Source organism: Etheostoma cragini, chromosome 10 (genome assembly GCF_013103735.1).
Source record: "Etheostoma cragini isolate CJK2018 chromosome 10, CSU_Ecrag_1.0, whole genome shotgun sequence".
NCBI lineage: Eukaryota > Metazoa > Chordata > Actinopteri > Perciformes > Percidae > Etheostoma > Etheostoma cragini.
The window spans coordinates 27,615,035-27,637,196 of record NC_048416.1 but is presented as its reverse complement, the minus strand read 5'-3'; the positions used below and the strand labels follow the sequence as shown (position 1 = coordinate 27,637,196).

Here is a 22,162-nt window from a genome sequence, read left to right as displayed (position 1 = left end):
AGGCAGTGAAGACGTGTCGTCCATCTTTTTTTCCCACCTTGCTCATCCTACAGTTATCATTTTTCCTTCTCTCTCATCTCATCTCCGACTTATTACTTCCCCTCTGTGACGGTGTGTACTGTACATGTTTGTGGGCGTGTGTGCGGCCGTTTATATACATGTGCGTGCACATGCCTCGCTGCTTCCTAATCAGGCATTAAGAGGGAATTAAGGTGTCATTACCCTCAGATTTATTAGCTGCAGTCTGTTGTGACTCCCAGAGTGAGGGAGCATTTCCCTGCATCTCTCTCTCCTCCTCGCTCACACTGTTGCCTTTTTATTTCTTTCTAATCCCTCCATCCAACCCACCAAATGTACACACACACGCACGCACGCACGCGCACACACACACACACACACACACACACACACACACACACACACACACACACACACAGCCGTTTGAAATACTTATTACGGTTTCTTCTGCATTGCAGGGGCTTTTATTATCTGGCTGGTGATATGTTTATAGTGTGTTTGGGCACATGCAGGAGACATTGTATTTCCTAGCCTTATTTCTAACCTTTAACCTGACGTTAACCTACCCCAAACCCTTAAAACCAGGTCACCATAACAGACTTTTGCCTTTACATACATATCTTGCGTTCAATTGATTGTTGCCATGATAACCGTCCAGAGTTGTAAAATGATTTACCAAAGTGTTATAAACCATGTTTTGGTGTCTTGAGAAGTATTGAGACCCATGGAGATCTATTACCACACTTCCTGGATTGTATTGACATTATAACACCAAATGATCCCCTTGTGTTTTTCAATGCAGGGCTGTTTTTGGTCTGAACGCCCTGCACATTGTTTGCCTTTGGTGTTTTAAAGGGTTAGTTTGGAATCACAAAAGTCTCACAATAACACAAACTCACCAGTCATTGGAGGCAGCAGTAGTTCAGCAACTCCCGTGTTCTGGGAGGTAAATGACTGGTCTTGTCAAAGGAGTCTGGAGGCTTTGAAGAGAGCAGAGATAACGGCTTCAGTTCCCCGATGTAAAGGGCTTTCTGACAGCGAGCTAAAGCAGGGGGAATAATTCTTAATAAAGTGACCACTTAAACTGAAACTGATCATTTTAGGTGTCTAAAATGTGTTAAGCTTCCATGTCCGTTCCTGCTTCTCCAAACTGGGGACGTGCCGAGCGCCATCTACTGAGCTAATACACTGACTATGGAGAGGTAGCTCATACAACCACACTTCAACAGTGTGTATGGGTGTTCTTCCTTTAACTAGAAGAACACACACACTACAAGTAGAGTATGAATTAAAGTACAGTGTGGATGTAAAGAACACTGCAGCGTGAAGTAAACACACACAAACTCACACGCACACACACACACACACACAAACACACACACACACTCCACAGTGAGATAGGGGCCCAGCTGAATAATTTCAATTTTTTTATCAGATGGAAAATATGGACACCACTTAAAATCTCTGAAGTGTATCACAGCTATAAATCAAGTCTACCCCATTGACTCTCCTCCTCCTCCTCTTCCTTTCCTCCTCCTCCTGCTGTCATTTTCTCCTTCCCTTCTCTCCTCCTCATCCGTCTCTCCGCCTGCTCTTACATCACATTTCCTCCGCTCTTTCCCTGTCCTTTTCCCCCTCTTTACCTCTCCCCACTCTTGTCTTTTCTCCTCTCCTGTCGTTTAGGGTTAACTCTAACCGATGAGGCTGCCTTCCATTGATCTTCTATGATTAAATGGATTGTCGGCCATCTTGCGCTTTGGCTCGCTTGCATTTTATTATGAGCCCTGGCATGCTCATTACATTAAAGAAAGTGAAGAAGGGACATTTGTTACTGGTGCTGCTGTCCTGCATGTAAATAAGGCCGCTGCAGTGTGTTAATGTGATTATCTTTGTTGCAGATTTTCTTTGTGCACATTGTTTTGTCGCAGAAATTCTACTTTGTGTGTTTGTGTTTCATATACAGCAGCATGTGTACAGAATATTTATATTTATAGTTTCATCTTTGACCAACTAGTAGACGTCACAGTTTGATTGACAGGTGATATGATATGAGGTCCAGTGCAGAAAAGACAAAAGAAAGGGGGGGGGATGTAATCACAATTTCAATTTTGGCTTGTAACGCTCACAAAAACAATGTAATTGAGAAAAACATTTTTATTTTTTTTATTTTTACATTTTACAATACCTTCTGTTTATTTTCTTTTTTCTTCTTGTGTTCCGAATTAAAAAAAAAAAATCACAGTTCAAGGTGTTTATACTGTTGTTGTTTTTTTATCAATAATTGCAACATCTTTCCAAAAGTCAATGAACAATCGAGTTAAATAGATTTCAAAATTGACCAAAATAATCGTGATTATGTTTTTTTCCCATTAAGGAGCAGCCTTAATAGAGTCTGCAACATAAATGAAAATAACTGGGCTTTTTTCACTTAGAAGAAACATATTGTAGTAAACCACGAGAGAAATTAGGAGGAGGCGGTGGACTCCATTCCTCCTAATCTCTTTGCTCCCCTTTTCCGGCATCGTGCTGCGAGCGTAAACATCCACTGTTGCTCTCCCGTCATGACCACACAAGGACTAACGCTGCTTCTGGCGGACTACAGCAGGCAGCTGCAGATCACCAGACTTTCAACTGCAGCGACACAGCTTGTGCAGCATTACTCGCCTAAGAAAGCCAAACCTGGGATGTAAGAAACCGAGATAAAGGAAGGTGACACCAATAAGGTTAAAAATATCAAGTTGAAGTCAGTCTCGCATTGCCAGACCTTCCTCCACAGCTCCACAGAGGAGGGTCTGGTTTGTCCACACAGCATTCTGGGATGGGAGAAGAACGTGCTCTTGTCTTTAAACCAATCACAATTGTCTTGTGCGGTGATAAGCCCCGGACGGAGCCATGGTGCCTCTGCAAAATAGCCTCGAGACGGGGCTTGTTTTTGTGTTACGTGTGGGAGGCAAGCTCTGGATTTAAAATGGCTGTCGGGTGTGTGATGAGAATTTTACTCTACAAAAGAGAAATATAATCAGATCAGGCAGGTACGGACTGACAATCTGTGCGTTCTGGAAAAGTCCAACGATACAACAACAAAAAGTCTAACAAAGCAATATGAACAGCCAATAGCAGGGGTGCTAATACAAATATGCTACATGTAAAACAAAACTTAGGAAGAAGAGTTGGCCTACTAGCCAGTTTGTGATTGGTCCCCGGCCACAGAAGCAGATTTGTAACGGGAGCAGGTCAGGACAGAAAAATGTGAAGTTTTCCAGCCTGAGCTGCAGGGCGAAATCAAATCGCTGGCAGAATGGCTATCAGAAAACTTAAGGAGAAAGGTGGATGGAAGAAAATTAAAATAACGGAGGGCTGAGTCTCTCGAGACGGATGCAGCAAAATGCAAAAAGCTCACAGAGCTTTCATGATGAGGGACAGACAGCAGAGTTAACTTCACATCAGCAAGAGGTCTTGGGAAGTCCCAGGAGGAGGACATATTATAGTAGGCTGCCTTTATCCCTGTCTCAGCGAATTGCACAGTCAGCTATCAACCTGGGTGTGCATCAGGATTATGAAGATTCTCGCGCCATTTAGTGCTGTCAAACTCAACGTGTTTAATCATTTCTGTTAATTTGAAACTGTGATCTGTGAGATCAGGTTGCTCGGTTTCTCCTTTAATACTGGAATGACTTGAAGGAAAAAAATGGGACAATGCAAACTTCCAATTTCTCACCAAGATTGTCGTTTTTCCCCACAAAATGGCAGTATGCAAGCTAGAGCCCAACCTATGTAGGCCGATAATAGGCATTTCCCAATCTATCGGTATCGGCATTTATAATCTTTGATTAAATCTTTTTTTTTTAAGATTAAGTCATCAAAATCATTCATAATGACACATAAATTATATATAAATAGTTAACATTTAAAAAAATAAAACGGTCCGTCAGCCCTGTTGGCGTTGCATGGTCCGTCCACCAGAGGGCGCTCTAACACGACTCTGTTGGCAACACTGATTTTATTTTTTCACTTTTTTGTCAATGTGTTTTTGTTCAAAGGACAAAGTTCACATCTTAAGTTTGTATTTTATATATTTTATTTATCAGAACTTTAATATAATTTGATGTTTTTCTGTTTTGTTGTAACGATAAAACAAATTAGATTATTTTAGTGAGAACCTATAAATAACTACAAATAACTAATGGAAAATCTGTGTATGTTTTGTAACGCGTTTCTGGATTTTTTTTTCTTAATATATATCGGCGTATCGGTCGGGCTCTAATGCCAGCTGTATAATTTATAAGATCCAAATGAAACCTTTGCTCATAGTGGTTTTAATAATGCACCACCACCGCGGAAAAATATTCTCCGTTTCTTGAGGGAGGAAGACGCAATAAGGTCTCCATTTTCTGTTGTGTCATCACTTCTTAGTGATCCTCTGAGCTATTATTGCTGTTATTGCAACAAGTAAAAGGCCGTATAAATCCAAAACCACCTGCCGTGTTCGTTTTCAAGCATTTACCGTCTTTCATTTGATATTCAGCAAAGCCGGGCATTTGTGTCTCACTGATTTTCCCCTCACGATTTACACGTGGGCTTAGTGCGAGAGCTGAAGAAAGGTGACATTTTGTCTCAAAGCTGTCAACTTTAGCTTCAGTCCCTCTATTTTTCCCCCTCTGCGGCTTATTCTCCTTTTTTACTGCCGGTCCAACAGCTTCTCCCTTCTCTAATCCCACTTTCTCACTTTCTTCCTCCCCCTCTTCTCTGGATCCCTCTTTTATTGTACCCCTCTGTCTCATCATGTCCACCTGTTTTTTTCTAGGGGACATGTCCGTGTCAGTGTTCAGATAATGCGCCCATTCAGATGAAGATAATAGGGAATTCAGAAACACTCCTCGCTGCTAATGAAACCGCACCGCCTCGGGGAAATTGCTGAAAGAACATTTGGCTTTTATGTAGAGTTTAAACATCGACCAGGTTACTTCTTTTCCTGGAATCCACCTCTTTGTGCTTGATGTGCTGCAAATTCTCTCATTTGCACATGAGATGTTCATGTTAAAAAAACAGGACACCTACTGAAACAATGGTTGGCTATAGGAATAATATAATAATATAATATATAATTTAACGGAGTTGTGAATATCTTTGAAGCTGTAAGTATCATGAGCCATCTCATTAGAATGTAGTAGCCTTTTAGAGGGTGCAAGTCTTTCTTTCCCTTATAAAACATAACGGGAGGTTTGTACTTTCTTTGTGAACCCTGATTGGCTTAGAGTTTTTTTTAGAAGTACATCTTTATTGCTCAGAAGTTGTACTTAAGACACTCAGCCCCTCGTCTGTCATGGTTATGGGTTTGTTATAGTTTATTTCATTAGACCGGCTAACCAACTAAAGAAACGTGTTCAAATGTTGAGTTTCAGTCAGTGTAGCATCAGCGATGTTGATGTGAATGAGAAAGCAAAACTAAAGCCGTGCTACCTTCATGGACGCATTGGACGAACGGTAACAGTAAACCACCTTTGTTCTTATTATCTCAAAGGCTTTTCTGCACCTTTTTACATGAAGATGGTCTAGTCTCGCTTTGCCAGACCTTCCTCCACAGAAGAGAAGGAGGAGGGTCTGGCTAGTCCACACAGCTTTTTGGGATGGGAGAAAAACGTGCTCTGGTTTATTGGGATTTCTTTAAACCAGGTCTCTTTAGGTCTTTGCCTCTCTCTAGTCTTTCCTCTTTGTCACTATATAAAGTATAATAATGCCCTAATGATAATAATAATGAATGATTGTGTCCCATAATTTATATAGAGAGCCAAAAGATGCCGCCACACGCAGGGTTAGCATCTGCTTCATAATCGCACAGTTCCTAATGTATTCTCCCGTGCTGGTGTTTAATCAGGTTTATTTAACATAAATGACACTGCGATGGTTTCCAGCGACAATGGGAATCTTATTCCAGTACTAATCGTTTTTCTGTTTTCATTCCCCCCCCCAACACCTGGATTCCTCCTTTTCATTCCCTCATTAATCTGAGTAAATTCAAATGTGACATTTTTCCATTGGATCTCTCTGTTTTTCTCTTTTCTCTCCATATATCTTACTTCCTCTCTTCTTCCACAAACAGCTTCCTTGCTTTGACTGACGACAATCTTTTGCCGCCCCCCCCTTTCCTTCCCCCTCCAGGTAAATTCACCTGTATCGAGGCTCGTTTCCACCTGGAGCGTCAGATGGGCTACTACCTGATCCAGATGTACATCCCCTCGCTGCTCATCGTCATCCTGTCCTGGGTTTCCTTCTGGATCAACATGGACGCCGCGCCCGCCCGGGTGGGTCTGGGCATCACCACCGTGCTGACCATGACCACGCAAAGCTCTGGTTCCAGAGCCTCCCTGCCCAAGGTGAGGACCAATCAAACGCACTCTTCAGTACTATCAGCTTTTGTGGCCAGACGTAAACATTCAAATCTAGGGCTCACCCAGGAGAAAGAAATAAAATGCTTGAAAATCTGTAGATAATTTGGGAAAACCCTGGTAGATGCCAAATAAAAAAATAAAAAAATCATCATGTAGAGCCGACATCCCGTTTTATATCTGGTCTTCATCATTCCGAAACCACGACATAACAAATGTTGATGATGACTCATTTTCACTCCTGCCACCTAAGAAGATGCACGAAATGTCAGATGTTACTATTTTTAAGATACGGGTGGGAATTTGGCAAAAACAGCATTACTCATTTTAGGATCGATTTTTGTTATTCTCTGCTGAAGTCAAGTTCACAGAATGAAGGAATCCATCCCATAATAACCAAACCCACATTAAACGCTACACTACATCACTTTCGACAAACTTTACAGTGAACAACGGGGGCAAAAGATGGAGAGATCAAGGAAAGATGGCAGGAGGGGAACAGAAAGGGAGAGATACAAAATGAATTCTTTCCATTGACCAATTTTGGCGCTTACCCACTGCTAGTACCAGCTCGGCTCGGCTCGGCTCGGCTCGGCTCTGCCGCGGTGCCCCATCCTCCATTTTCCATTGCATACTTAGTACTCAAGCGTGAGGCGAGCGTGGCTGGTCGTCATAGCGCCGCCGCAGGAAACTGCCGTGACCTAACGCGACAAACACAGAGCGTCGGAGGTGTGTAGTTTTTGATTCTCGGCACAGACCCCATCTGTGACTAGCAATGATGACGCGGTGATTAGTGATGAATCTCTCCAACCAATCAGTGTTCTGATGGTTTTCACGTCACCTTCTGCTATAGCCTCAGATCGCTTGAAACCTCGAAGGAGGTTGTAGTAAAAGAAGTACCTGTTAGCAAGTACCTGGGACTTTTTTTTCATAATGAAAAAACACAAAAAAGGCCAGTAGGGTCGATACGAGTGGAGCAGGTACGGTGTAATGAAAAAAAAACGCCATTTCTGTTAGAGTGAGGAGAGTGAAAGGAGAAAGGTAGCAAAGAGGCAGACAGATGGATGGATGGCAAAAAGAAATGGAGGGGAGGGGGAAAACTGATAAAAGAGATATTCAACATTAGTTCAATGAGAACAAAGATGAGAAAAATAACTTTTAAAAAGAGAGAAAAATCTTTTCCTGTGAGGGATTTTCAGATTAAAGGAAGGGGAAAAAAACGTTCAGACTTTACGTGAGCCAGTAGGATTGTATAATTATGTCCAGGGAAGCTGTAATCCCCCCCCCCCACACACACACACACACACACACACACACACACACACACACACACACACAGTGTTTTTGACATTAGGTGTTTTTATGCGCTCTAAAAATTGAACAAGTGAACCGTGATTCTTCTGCAGTTCAGCTGTCACAATAATGATCACACAGCACAGCTGAGCTTAGGTGGGCATACTGCTCAAACAAACACACATATGTACATGTGTGTGTGTCTGTGTTTGTTTGTGCGTGTGTGTGTGTGTGATGGACAGTAGACACACACACCTAAACACACGGCTCTACTCACATGCCACAGAGGAGGGCTGCACCATGTCAGAAAGGAGGACACGAGGAAAGGAATATTACTTAGCAGAGTAGATGATGCTAATACAACATTAGGTTCTTATTTAATCATTTATGGTTAACTCAACAAAAAGCATTGTTTGTTGCAGGTATGAACAAGTCTAGAAAAAACTAGAAATTTGCCACGATTCTACACAATAATTAGACTGCCAAGGTTGGACATATTAACTTAAATATCATTGAGCAGCATTAACCTGCCTTTAAAGACAAGTCTTGTACTTTAATGAGATAAAAACTAGACTAAAAACGTTGGGTGACCCTCCCCTCAGCAAAAAACAATAAGACATGACCCTCCCCTATTTTACTCGGTGGTCCATTCCATAAATACCGAACAGTCCCTCAGTGGTTTGTTTTCCCACAATGCCTTTCAACCACCTTTCAGAGAGGGGTGGATGTTGTGTTAGTTAGTACATCCGTAAGGTTTTCCAGGTAGGAAAATGGAAAAGGTTGTTTAAAACAATAAAAATGGCAAAGTTCTTGACTTTCATTTTTCTTAATCTGCTTTTGATTGCAATACATTGAGCTAATTTTATATTTCCATCCAAACAACTACAAAACAACATGCTAAAGCAACACAAACAGTACCCGAAACTAAATACTACTCAGTAAAAAAAAAAAGGAAGGGCATCCTAAAACTGCAGTTTAAGCGCTGAAACCCGCCTGCAACCCTGATTTACACATCTCCAACACATTCTTCTTCTGTTCAGAGGAAAAAAGACTTTCATTAAGGAAGTAAAAGTTGCCGTTGGAAAAAAGATAAGTCCCTTTTCTGTATGCCAAAATAAAAAAAAATAAAAAAAAATAAAACTTTGTTTTTGAGACTTCTCATTCTCATAATCATTTCACACAAAGAAAGATTCCTAAATGCCGTTAAAAAAAAGCCGTTAAAAATCTATTCATTTATTTTTAACTACTTTTATATCTCTATCTTCTGCCTCTCTATCTCTCTTTCCCTGCCTCACTCTCTGACATTCACTCTCTCTCTCCATCTGCCTGGATGACAATCATACCAAGTTGGCCGTTTAGGCCTCATCAGCTCTGGGGGGGGTGATCATTCAAAGATAACTGTGCTTCAGACTAGAGGCTGACATTTTTTCGGGAATCCCACGGGTCACGGGATTCCCGTGGGATTCCTGCAGGATGGGAGTCATATTTACTATTAAACACGGGATTTGGACGGTACAGGATAAATGGTTAACGGGAGCAGGCGGGAGCGGGAATCAACCAATAGCAAAGACGATTAGGTGCAAAATCTAAATGCACCTAAATGCAAAAAAAAGTGAATGCACCATTTTGTAGTTTTCCTTTTAATACGCCTACAATGTAACGCAACTAAAAAATAACTACACGACCCAGCCGTCCCAGAAGCCATCGGGTCTTTTTGTCACAGCTTACCGCCGTAATTCAAAGAGCAGCGATGGAGGGAGCTAACAGCCGCGGAGAAGTCGATGTGGCAAAAAAATATTTACAGCGCAAAGTCAGAAGTAATGACGTGTCTATTAAGTTCACAGAACTGGTAGGAAAGTCTGAAATATTAATTAAGTTCATGAGAGTAGAATGTGACGGTGCATGCTTGGTCTTAGTCAAGTACGCAAGTGATTCAGGGACGAGCGGTCTGAAGAGGCACACTTGCAAGGCAAATTCGGGAAAGAATCAGCCAAACATCGCTTCGTTCATCAAGCGAAAATTGCCGTCAAATGGGAGCGGTACAGGAGCGTGAGTCAGTTTAAACAGGGGCGGGATGGGAGTGGGACTCAATTTACCAGGAGCGGGATGGGATTAGTTTTTAAACTTTGGTCTGGGAGTGGGACGGGACAAGATTTCTTTCTATGGGAGTGGGACGGGACAGGAGTGAAAATCCACTCCCGTGTCATCCTCTACTTCAGACGCAGCGCACACTCGCAGCAAGGCAGAGCGGCGAGGATAAGCATTGTGTGTTTGTGAAAGTGATCTCAAGTCATAGTTTAATTGGATTTTAATCGGCTGATTGTGATTTTTCTCTCTCTGTGACGGAGCGGGGATCTCCTTCTCAGGCTGCACGGTGTAATTGGATGGGGAGATGGAAAGTTGTTATGACAGGCCGGGGTGAATGCACTCGAATAATGGCACTTGGCGGGCAGATAGCAATCCGACAATGATCTAACCAGACTTCATTTAGCTCTTATTATCTGGACAGTCCTGTTCCTGTCCATCTCGCTTCACACCGCGCTCTTCGTGTGTAGAGGCTGCTGACATTCGACTGGTTTTGTTTGCTGATTTTATGTTTTATTTTCATATGTTTAGTCTGTTCAATCTAGTATTATATAGGGCTGGGCAATATATTGATATTATATTGATAACCCGATATGAGACTAGATATTGTCTTAGATTTTGGGTTTTGTTATATCGTTTGTGAAGATATTTTGTTAAAGCACCAATTGTCAACCCTATAATATCGCCATCAAGGTATTAGATAGACAGATAGAGAGATAGATAGATGTATGTTTTATTGACCCCAAGAAAAATGGGAAATTACGGTGTTACAGCAGCAAAATCTGTCACAAAGCACAAATATAAATTTAAATGAAATATTAGGAAAAATATACATAAATACAATATACATTGGGACAACAATATCGCAATATCTGATTTCCTTCATATTGCTCAGCCCTACTTTTTAACTATATAGAATGGCAGGGACGTTATGCTTTTGTCCCCATTCGATTCTTTCACAATACATCGGTGCCAATTTTGGAAGTATTGCAATTTCTGTAATTTATTGCCATTTTAGAAATGTTGCAATTTTCTTTTCCTTCTTTAACAAAAAAACAGTTGAATAATATACTATTTAATGAGACATTTCTAAAAACAAATTGTTTTCTAAGAAGAATGCCCATCACATGCCAGTCGTACATAACATGTATGTTCTCAATTTTCTGCTTTTGCTCTTTTTTGTTGGATTGGATATGATGTAGTTGGCGTTGGAGGTACCGAGTCACCCAAAAGGGGAAAAGAAACAATTTAAAACTTCACGATACATACAGCTCGTGAATCCTCTTTTTCCCCCCCAGCCCTTAAATGCAGAGCATCATAATATTGCATCATAATATTTGTTTGTTTAACTGCATTAAATTGCTAATATTATCTGAGGTCCCAAGGTAATTGTCAATGTTATGTTCATTTCAGAGACAAATTCAAGGTTTTATGATAATAGAAAGGCCGGGTTCACTTCATAGGCTGGGTCCCTGTGTTACTACATTATCTGGGTCACATGACAGTGAGATAACCAAATCAAATTTTTTTTTTTTTTGAATGAAAGAAAGAATGATATTGGTAATCTTAATTATTTCTGACACAATTAGCCTCAAAAACAAAAGCCTCTGAACAACTCCCGGGCACCTCTTACCCTTTCTGCCCCCTGTTCAGGTGTCCTACGTAAAAGCCATTGACATCTGGATGGCCGTGTGTCTGCTGTTTGTGTTCTCGGCCCTGCTGGAGTACGCCGCCGTCAACTTCATCGCCCGCCAACACAAGGAGCTGCTGCGCTTCCGACGGAGGCGACGACACATGAAGGTGAATACTCTGGCGAAATGTTTACATTCCCATTTTTAATCTATCCACCAGTTCATGTCAGCTGAACAGCTTGAAGAGTTGCTTTCAAAAAGTGCGATGTTATCTATGTGACGGAGGTGATTGTGAGTAGCAAAACATTTGCTAAAACACAATGAGACCATCTTATAGTGCTTTGAACTTCACACATGACTTGAGGATTTAAGATGAAGACAGGTTATTAGAGAGGACATAAGAGATGGGAAGCATGTAAGGAGAAAGGATCTTTCAGAACAAAGAGTAACCTGTTTTCCAATGGTCAAGCACAAACGGCCCAGCGCTGGTTTTATCCACACACGAGCCTCAGACTGGTGTTGTTGCCTCTAACCATTCGAACAGCACAGAATCAAAAACCACAGATGAGTTGTTTGTAATGGATGAAACGCAGTACCACTGTTGTTGGAAGCCCTACGCTGCCGGGCAGCCGCTTTCTCTCGTCAGAATAAAATATTTGGGTTTGTTGTGTGGTCTTGAGGTGATGTTTGGCTGGAAACACAAAGAATGCATTTGGGATGAAAAATAAAATTCCCTGCTCCCCTTCCGTCCACGGGCGATCTGAAAGACTCCCAGCGTGTTTGCTATTAGCTTTGTGTGGAGCTCATCACCAGGCAGAAACACAGGGCATCAATGTTTCATGGGCAGAGCATTGAGCCCGATTAAAAGCCGAGCTGTAGAGCAAACAGAGACGAGTCTCATAATGGATTCACAATGTGAAGAGGAGAAAAAGAACAAATAAACTTTTCCCGTGGCTCATAAAACTTTTGCTTCTGGAAATACATCTTTTACTAGAAACAGAGATCTTAAAGTCTTTTTAGTTGTGTCTGTGCTTCGCAGAGAGAATGCACTTGTGCATATTAGACGGAATCTTACTTTTTAGTCCTTTTAGGATTAAATGCTTTTTAGTCCTTAGTTTTTAATACCATGATCAATGTGCTTGGATTTCCTTTTTGACATAATAGTCAACTTTACAATATGGGTGGGAAAATCAAATTTTCCTGCCAGATATTGCAATTACATTAGGTAATGTTTTAATATCTTTTTGTTTAATTAATTGGTTTTGTTAGGAACCGGTATTGGAGTCACTGTATTGGTAATGGTACTGAGATTGAATATGTTTGAAACCTACCCAGCCCTAGCTGCTAGTGCTACCTTAAGTAACACACTGACTATGGAGAAGTACCTCAGACAACCCTTCAAAATAGTACTTTAAGGATTTAGATGAGGTATATTTTTGACATTGGAAAGAAGTTCTGCGGTATCCTCGAAAGCTTCTCAAGGTGGGATTATTCTTTCTCAGATTTTGTTTACGAGGCCAACTGTGAGCTTCAGGAGACTAACCTTCCACGTTGATCTTAAACAAAAGCTCAAGAACAGCAACCAAATCAGACCTGAGTTTGGGTATAATTTTGGTAAAACCAAGGACAACCAAGCAAGTGGCTCAAAACTTTAAAATACAGCAAAACCGCACATTTTAGAGTGGCCTTTTATTGTGGCCAGCCTAAGGCACACCTGTGCAATGATCGTGCTGTCTAATCAGCATCTTGATATGCCACACCTGTGAGGTGGATGGAGTATCTCGGTAAAGGAGAAGTGCTCACTAACACACATTTAGAGAGAAGTAAGCATTTTATGTACATAGAAAAAGTCTAAGCTCTTTGAGTTCATCACATGAAAAATGGGGGCAAAATCAAAAGCGTTGCATTCATAATTTTGTTCAGTATAATTTGTATAAATTCACTATCTATGAACCTAAGACTGATATTGAAGATTGAAGATAGACTTAATTTCTCAAAACTGATTTGAACATAGATGTAGTGAAAATGACAAAGCAAAATGTACATTTTCCCCTGGAGGAGTGTTAATGTATCCGTTTTTTTTTCCTTCCTGTACTTTCTTTCGTTGGATTTGTCTTTGAAGCATTTAATCAATCAATGCTATGTGTCTGGTTGGATTTATCAGTCCGAGGCAGCTGTATTGAATAAGGAGTAAAGCTGGCAGGCCTGTGGGGAATACTGAAGCACTGAAACTGGTGGTTTGTGTGTTTGTGTAGGTAGAGGGCAAGAAAACTCAAACGCCCACACAAGAAATGCAGCAATGAGCCTGCAGTAAACACAGGATTTGTGTGTGTCTGTCTGTCTGTCCGTCTATGTGTGTGAGATGGGGAGATTGTATCTATACAGCCGGTGAACATGCATGAGTGCACTCACGAGTGCTGTCGTGCATTTTGGTGTTGAAGGGCATGTGTTCGTGCCTACCATGACTAGAGCTGCTTGATTGAACTTGACACTTTTGAGGATGTGTGAGCACGTTTGTGTGTTTCTGTACGTGTGTGTCTTTATGAGGGCCGAGTGTCCTCGCAAGGAAGTGAGGACACTGTGCGAGAAAGCTGGATTGTTTTACTTCAGGGTGTAGAGTCATGTTGGTTGGAGTAGGTTTGAGTTTTGTCATCTTTATTATTATTTTTGTTACAGTTATAATTATTAGGGACTAGGGATTAATGGGTTGTTATTTTCAAATAATCTGCTGATTGTCAGTCTATAAAGTGTCCGAAAAGAGTGAAGAGATGTCTTTTTAATAGTTTACTCAATGATTCAAAAAGCAAAGAATTTAGGAAGCTAGCTAACTAGCAAATTGTTCTGCTTATTAAGATTGTGTTATTTGATTAAAAGCTCCAGAACAGCTACTTAAGAGACCTTTCAGTGGGATTTTTTTTTCCTCAAAAAGATAAATGCAAATGATTTCACTGGGCAAAATAAACGTTTTTGTCTTCTTTCATCATTGTATGTAATCATCTTGTGATCCGTCAGATTTACCTTGTGACCGGTTTGGGGATCCTGGCCTGCAGGTTGGGAACCGTCTTCACAGACACCAACAGAGACATAATAATAGAGTATTTTATGCCACCAAAATTCAATTTCAAATGCAGTTTAGATGAACAAGTCACACCCTGCTGTTCCACATGAGCCACAGTTAATAAAATGGGGGTGAGGGGGGGGTATAGAAAAATAAAAAAGTATTAATCCTAAATCCTATTTTTGTAATCCCCAATCCCCTGAGCTGTGATGGTGGGTGAAGAGGTAGATTAGCAGTCCGGCTGCCGCTGCACTTTCAGGTGAATCAGACACTAACCCCGACCGCCCTGCTCGCTCGCTTGCTCTGTTTGTACGCCTCTCTATCTGCTGCTTCCTCATAGGATAGGACAGTCAGGTGCCCACATTGTCCTGAGTCTCCCTGTCACACATGTAACACACAGCAGGAGATTGTCCGTGTCAGACGCGTTCTCACTTATTGAAAATACTCCGATTGGTTTAGGGCTGGTTGAGGGGGGGGGCGCTGAGTAGAGCGTGCTGGAGGCAGGACATGACACCAATTACACCGCCGTCACACAGTTGGTTCGTAGTTTGGTCGTAAACTACAGACACGATTTCGGCAGCAGCACCTGACAGACAGAAGTTTCCAAATCTCATTGTCTCTAAAGTTTGACATTTCCATTTATCTTTCATGGAAATGACGCGTGATAGAAATGTCATCAACATGCCCACTTGCTCGCTGTGAATTCTCACACTTTGGGCCTCTTTATATACAGTCTATGCTTTGGGCTCAGTTGGACGTTACACAGCCGTATTAGGGATGGGATAGGGCAGTGTAAAGTCACTTTAATGTCCGATCCAACTGATTCAAACATTTGCCTACACACATACATCTCCACCGGGTAATGTCTCTATAAGGTCAGGGTTGCAGTACGTGTGTAAAAAGGGACTTGTGTCTCTCTACCCTCTCTCACCCCAACAGCACGAGGAGAGAGTGAGAGGAACACGGGCTCAGGATTGACACACATCTGGCACCACTGAACCTTTTGCATAGTGTTTTTATTCTGTTACACAGTTTGTTTTTGCTCACATGATGAAAGCAGGAGGTGCATTTAGGTCATTTGTTCATTTCAGTTTTGTTAATAAAGGAGCTTGTCTGTTCAATTGAGGTCAACATCTTTCATAGGAATTCTTATTAAGCTTTTTTTTTAGCTCATATCACAAAATAGGTGAAGTCAGGTGCTCAGGTTGTTACATAATATGATTTTGTGTTATGATTATGTCATGTTGTATTGTTGGATATGATTTTAGGACAAAACCGGAGCTATTTTTGATTTTAATTTTTTTTTTTTTTTAATTTCATTCATTACACGTGACTGATGGGCTTCTCCTGTGTCTGGGTCAGTTTAGGTGTCACACTGTGTGATTTTTTTTATTAAGGATTTTCTACCCGTAGCATTTAGAAGAGGGCAAATGTATGTGAATGCACACTTAACCAGTTACTTCTGCCTTTTCACACCAAAGCCACACATTTCCTTGTAGCCCTGTCAGGCAATTTAATGAAAGCACTAACCAAATGACAGAGATTTTTCTAAAAGTGGAAACTAATAGTCAATGAAAGTTTTATGAAAACAGATTAAACTCTACAGCATGTGAATTAGGAATAGGACAGATATAGTAAAAATAATTAAATCCACAATACAGCTACAAAAACACAACAGTCAACATTTTTAATAAATCTCCAATCTCTAGTGACTCCTATAAACCTTCAGGATACTTAACACAGTTTGGTTCTTTTTTCAAATTAGATTCAAACCAAATTGACAGTAGTGGTGTCGGTGTCAGACATTTTAGGATTGGGTGCTCTCTTAATAAAAGAAGGTCCCGCTGATTTACAGCACACTCCAACACCTTTATTAGATTTGGAAAGGCAGGTTTTAAGGGAATAGTTTGACAATTTGGGAAATGCTTATTATCTTTCTGTCAGTTATATGAGATGATTAACACCACTCTCATAACTGTCCAGTAAATATAAGTCTACAGCCAGAAGCTGGCTAGCTTAGCTTAGCACAAAGAGAGAACTGTTGCTTTAAATGCAATACAAATGGCAATTGATTTCGTTACTAGTTAATCAATCACAGGAATAACAAATCAGACGAGTTGCAAACTCTGAACTTTGCAACTCATCAAAAACAAATGTAAACTACTGGTGAAGATAATAAACAATATAGTGCAGAGCACAAGTATTCTGACCATTTACTTTATTAAAACTGGTAATACTTCAAATTGTAGTTGAAATATTTAAAATAAAATATGGTACGCACTATATAGCACGGTCCTTTTTATAGTATTATATAGTAAGTTAACATTTAAACAGTATCTTAATCCCACATAATTTTAATTACTTTATGGGCCCTTGTATAATTACAAATTTTCTCCTGAAAAATAGCTGCAAACTACAACCATCAAACAAATGACTGTAAGTACAAAGCACAATAGTTGACCCTGAAAAGTAGTGGATTAGGAGTCAATAAAGTGTCTTGAAATGGAGGTACTTATGCAAGTACCTGGTACTTGTACATGTAGTATGGAACTTAACATGTAGTTTAATCCACCATTGGTGCACACACTACCTGGTCTCATCACAAACCTCGACAGCTACAAAACATTAAGGAGCTTTTCTGTTTTCCACAAGAAACATAAAGGACTTCTAAGGAAACTCAGAGACACAGAGGAATATTTGAGGTATTTTCATTGGATTTTGCTGAGAGAAAGGTTGCATAATGTACTCCAAATCGAGGAATCATTTATAAGTGTATGACAGTTTTTAATTCTGCTCCACTGGTCTTTTTTACTTATTTCAATCACAATGAAAGATCTGGAAAGTAAAATTCATTCTTGAAAGTATGAGCACCCTCAATAAGAGCATCACCATTAATCCCAGCTGCTCTGCTGTGAAATAAATTTAGCAATAGTGAAAGCCCACTGACACACAGCGTGAGAGAGAGAGAGAGAGAGAGAGAGGCAGTCCTTTAATTAACCTCTCTAGCCAGTCCTTCTAATGTGAGTCTAATGGGATCCACGGACTTCCATTACGTCTCTGAGAGGGCTATCAGTCAGGTTCCAGCTCGCCGCTCACCGCTGGCCCGCAGTTCACGTAAACCACCCCAAGGTCGCGGTGCCTCTATCCACTGGATACTCGTCTCTCTTTGTCGAAAAAACAAAGGACCAGGTGGAGAGGAAGGTAGTGGAGGCAGCACGGCTGTGGTTCACAACAACACGGTAGCGGGACATGGTCTATTGTCTAGTGAAACAAACGTTACCAATTAAATTATTACTGACATTGGACAGAGCCAGCACAGGACCCCAAGGAATTCATATTAATGATTGATCATGATTAAACTGCAATGCACAATTTACATCCAACACCAACGTTCATTATCAGTGCCAGAGGTAGTGTGTCCTGGAAATGGGAAGTAGGTGTAGGGGTCGTGGTGGTGGATAGATGTGCAATACATTACAAAAATAAGTGTTTGCTTCACATTAAAGACTTTCTGGGGATGTTTCTGTCCGTTTTCTCTTTTACATTACCATAATTTAGTAATTTGGCAGACGCAAGCCACGTTTAAAAAGAGGTACGTTCAAGGCAACGGCAGATCAAGGGAAGCCTCAACATTTAGCTCCTTGTTCAAATGCTGCAAGGCTGCAGGTGCTTTAAGTAATGTGAACAGAGAGATAGAGAGAGATGTATAATTAGGTCAGAAAGCTTCAGGAAAGGTTTTTCTGAAAAGAGAGAAAGGTTCTGCTGACTTTTTTTAAATTTTGAACCATATTTAATTTGTAGGAGAGTAATCACGTTTTGCATCAAGTAGGTGCAAATCAAACAACACGGCAACGTTAACGATGAAGAAAAGATAAAATGAAAGGGTTGATAGAACCGATTTCTTTTTTTAATACTCATTTAAAACTAAAAAATTTAAAACTCCAGAACTGTGCCAGCAAAATGCTCCAACATGTATAAAAGTTAGATAATGAATGTTTTTATAATCAATGTAACAATGACTTTAAAAGCACAACACACATTAAACTAGTAAGCACGGCGGCTTGACTTACCGTAGCAATCTGTCGGTGCGTTACCAGCAGTTTAAAAAAACGATTATATACTGGTTAAGGCAATACCCCGATTTCTCAAACGCCATGTACACACCTAACCCCAGTTAAAATCAGAGTTCTCATAACCCGGTTAACACTTCAGTAACCGGGTTATTCCTCCAGATATACATCTAAACCGGGCTATGATCAGTTTAAACTACGCGCATGCTTCAACTGCTCTCTGCACTCTACTGGAGTGGTTTTTGAACTGGACATAATCCATCAGCGTGCTATGACTTGTACTCGTTGCCATGACACCATACAACAAAACAGGGTTACCCTAATCAGCGGGCCATTGGCAGCAAAGGGCCTGCGGTTGGTCTGTTTTACTCCCCTGCCGAGGCAGCAGCAGACATCGGGAGATTGCTAACCAGATAGTCCATCCCCGGGGCTGTAAAGGCTCTTTATATGCAAAAAGGTGTAGGGACCGAGCAGACCGTTGGCTAACGTTAATGTTAATTAGCTAACAAAGTTAGCTTGCTTATTCCACCCGACACTTGTTACAGAGAACGTTAAAATAAGCCAAACAAGTTGTCAGTCATCTGGCGGGAACACCGTGCTGTCCTAGCCTGGAAAGAACTGGCGTAACCCGGTTATTCACTACCCCGGTTACTGTGTGTTAAACCTGGGCACAGAAGGTGTGACTGCCAAACAGAGGCCCTCATAATGATGTTCATTGGTCTGTCAGCTACAGCCTGTAGAAGGGTTTAGTGCTGGACAAATGCAGGAGAGTTAATGCAGTCAATGACTTTGATCAAAGTCTAGTAAATCAAGACATGTGGATTGGTCTAAATTTATTTGCAAAACGGTGTTTCATTATTAAATGTATGGAAAGTGTTTTAGAAATGTATTATACTACACTTCTCAAGGGGATTATGTCTTATGTGTTAGATTACCAATACATGTGTGCTGTCTGAACGGTTTTCCTCATCAAGGAAGGGAATTACAAACAGCAAGAACCAACAACAATCTGTCATGGCATTAGCAAGGACACACGGTAGCTAGTGATGTTTTATGGGAACTACCAGCGTGGTTAGCACACGTCTTCAATTCAATTCAAATATGCTGATTTTGTTAGGATGGTAGGAAGTATTGGATTAGAGCAATATTTCCCCGGAGGGATATGTTTATTGTGATTCTAGCCACAGCAGTGATGATTAGCTCTGAGGTGCAGTTGAGTACAGTTTGAAGTCTCTATAATCTGAGATAAAAATGTCCTCTAGGGTTTAATGGCTTTCATGTAACTATTAGATGCATGTGTGATGCTTTTGAAGTGTTCTTTGAAGCATCGAGAGCACATATACTGTATATAGGAGTTGAAGGAAACTAGAAGGATGGCCTACTAGTTCTGGGATTTCTGGCAGTAATAGTCTTTTTTTCTTTTTTCAGGGAAGTGTCAGTGTCTAATCGATCTGATGCCTTGGCTGAAATGTGCTGCACTTTGGCTTGTATTTTCACTGCTGGAGTTTGAGCTGTTGTTGCAGTGCAGGTAGCTGCAGCAGCAGTTGGGGCAGTCCCAGTTGTGCTGATTTCTGTGGTTTCCACTCTGATGCATTATTGATTCGTTAGTGACACTGATAGTCCGGAGAGAACCAGACAGAGAGAGAAACAGCAGGAGCAATCGGACTGAGGCAACCTGCACCAGAAGTGTGTCTAATTAGAAAGACAGAGCGAGAGGGCATCAAATAAATGGATACCGCAGCCCTGTGAGAGGGAGGAGAGGAGGAGCCGGGTCTTTCAAGCATCCAGGCAGAGTGACATCCCCCCCTGCTGGGGGAGAGAAACAACTGCAGAGTGATCAGATCAATAGCGCCACTCATCCTTGAAGGATAGGTCCGCCTGGCAGCAGCTCGCTTGTTTAACACAGACAAGCTCTCCAGACTGAAAAACAGAGAGCCCCTTTAGAAATCAAAGGGAAGTCGAACATGACTGCCTCTCGCCTCCATTTCAATCACGACTGTCTTCAGTGCGTCTACTGTGGCTTTGTGAAGAGCAGGGCACCGAATGCAAATTAGTATTTTTAGATCAAGAAAGGCTTTCATCAAATAATATATTTGTGAGGAATTATCTGTTCCGGATAGCACTCACTTCTAACAGAAGCATCACAAATAACTCTCTTACATGAGAAATCCCATCCAGTATCATAGTAAAAAAACCAAAACATTAGCTTTGAGATACAAAGCCTCTAAAGCCTGACGTCTGTTCCACCTCTCCTTCACCAAAACAACACGCGGAAAGAAACAGGAGCAACCGTGCAGCCTGGAGATGCTTCCTCCCCTGCAGCTGGCTCTGTTTTGGGCACACTCGGCCTTCTGGGAAAAAAGAGATGTATATTTGAGAAGTGGCTTGAGGGATGTCACCCCCCCCCCCTTTTCCTGCGACCGTACATGCCATCCCACTGTTGAAGAATTTCGGAGCCTTTTAATGGGCACACCAGCTTCTTGATTGATCGGCTATAATCAGCTATTTAGCTGTGAGTAGGGGGGGCGGTTTGGGGGGGGGGAGAGGGTCTACATGCTGGCTTGCTCTAAACGCCTTGCTGTCACAGGCTTTGACAACAAAGGCTTATAAGAGAGTGCAGGGGTTGAGGAGCAATCAGTGATCTCCCGAGGCCAAACTCAACCTCCTAATTGACAAGTGATGTCCTGATTGGAAGAAGAGGGCCTTAATTAACAGAGTGGAAGCCCTCGTTGTTGTCAACCAGCATGTATTCTGATGACACTTATGTCCTGAATAGAACTCACTGGAGCCAAATTACCATATAACCTCACAGATCTTTTCCTTAATATCCATATTTATGTGGTTGCCTGTTGGCGGAGGAAATGCTTTGGCCTCTTGCCCTTATTATGTTCTTAAAAGCCACTGGATTAGTTAAAACATGAATTCTCATCAGGCTCTCTGTGATTTTACAACACTCTAAAGAACTGACCTTTTGCACTCAAGCACTTACTCATACTTTAACTTCAGTTGATTTCCACTTGATGTTGAATGAACCTAAAGGGGAAATGCAGTGACAAACTATCACTTTATAGACAACCAAACTGTATTAAACTGTAAAAGTCATTGTTTATAAAACTGAAGAGGTGCATGTAGAAGATAATATTATGTATGTATATACTGGGGGGATGTGTGAGATTGCCCCCTTTCTGATCTACATATCCCTGCCTCTGCTGAATTATTCTGTATCCCCGGTGGGCCAAAATATATCCCCACCAAATGCACCTTTTCCTCCTTTTTGAACCGCGTTTGATTGAATCTACATTGACCAGCTGTTTTAGGAAAGTACTAAGTCTTTATTAAAAATTATGCTAAATATTTGTAACCTTTAGATCAATCCAAAGACCAAAATATTTGAACTTTGTTGACAATAACACCAGGCTTATCCTTTAAATTGAATTTAAAATTATTGGAATGTGAAATTGACAATTATTTCTAAAAGCTTTGGTTATGGTACAGTTGTTTCTGTGGAGGGCTGACATGAAAACTGTTTTCATTTTGCCCATCTGACATTAAAAGGCTAAATTTAACCCTTCATTAAGCTGAAGTCAACCCTGACATTTCAACATTAGATTTAATGCATGA

At 41.0% G+C, this 22,162-nt stretch overlaps 1 protein-coding gene across 1 annotated transcript in view; it reads left to right on the top strand.

Annotated features, from left to right (window-relative positions):
* glra1 (glycine receptor, alpha 1) overlaps positions 1 to 22,162 on the top strand; it is an 85,673-nt gene that overhangs the window by 53,920 nt on the left and 9,591 nt on the right. Inside the window, exons 8-9 of the mRNA XM_034883872.1 lie at positions 6,178 to 6,392; positions 11,436 to 11,582. Coding sequence (XP_034739763.1) covers positions 6,178 to 6,392; positions 11,436 to 11,582 — 362 coding nt within the window. The remainder of the gene's footprint in view (positions 1 to 6,177; positions 6,393 to 11,435; positions 11,583 to 22,162) is intronic.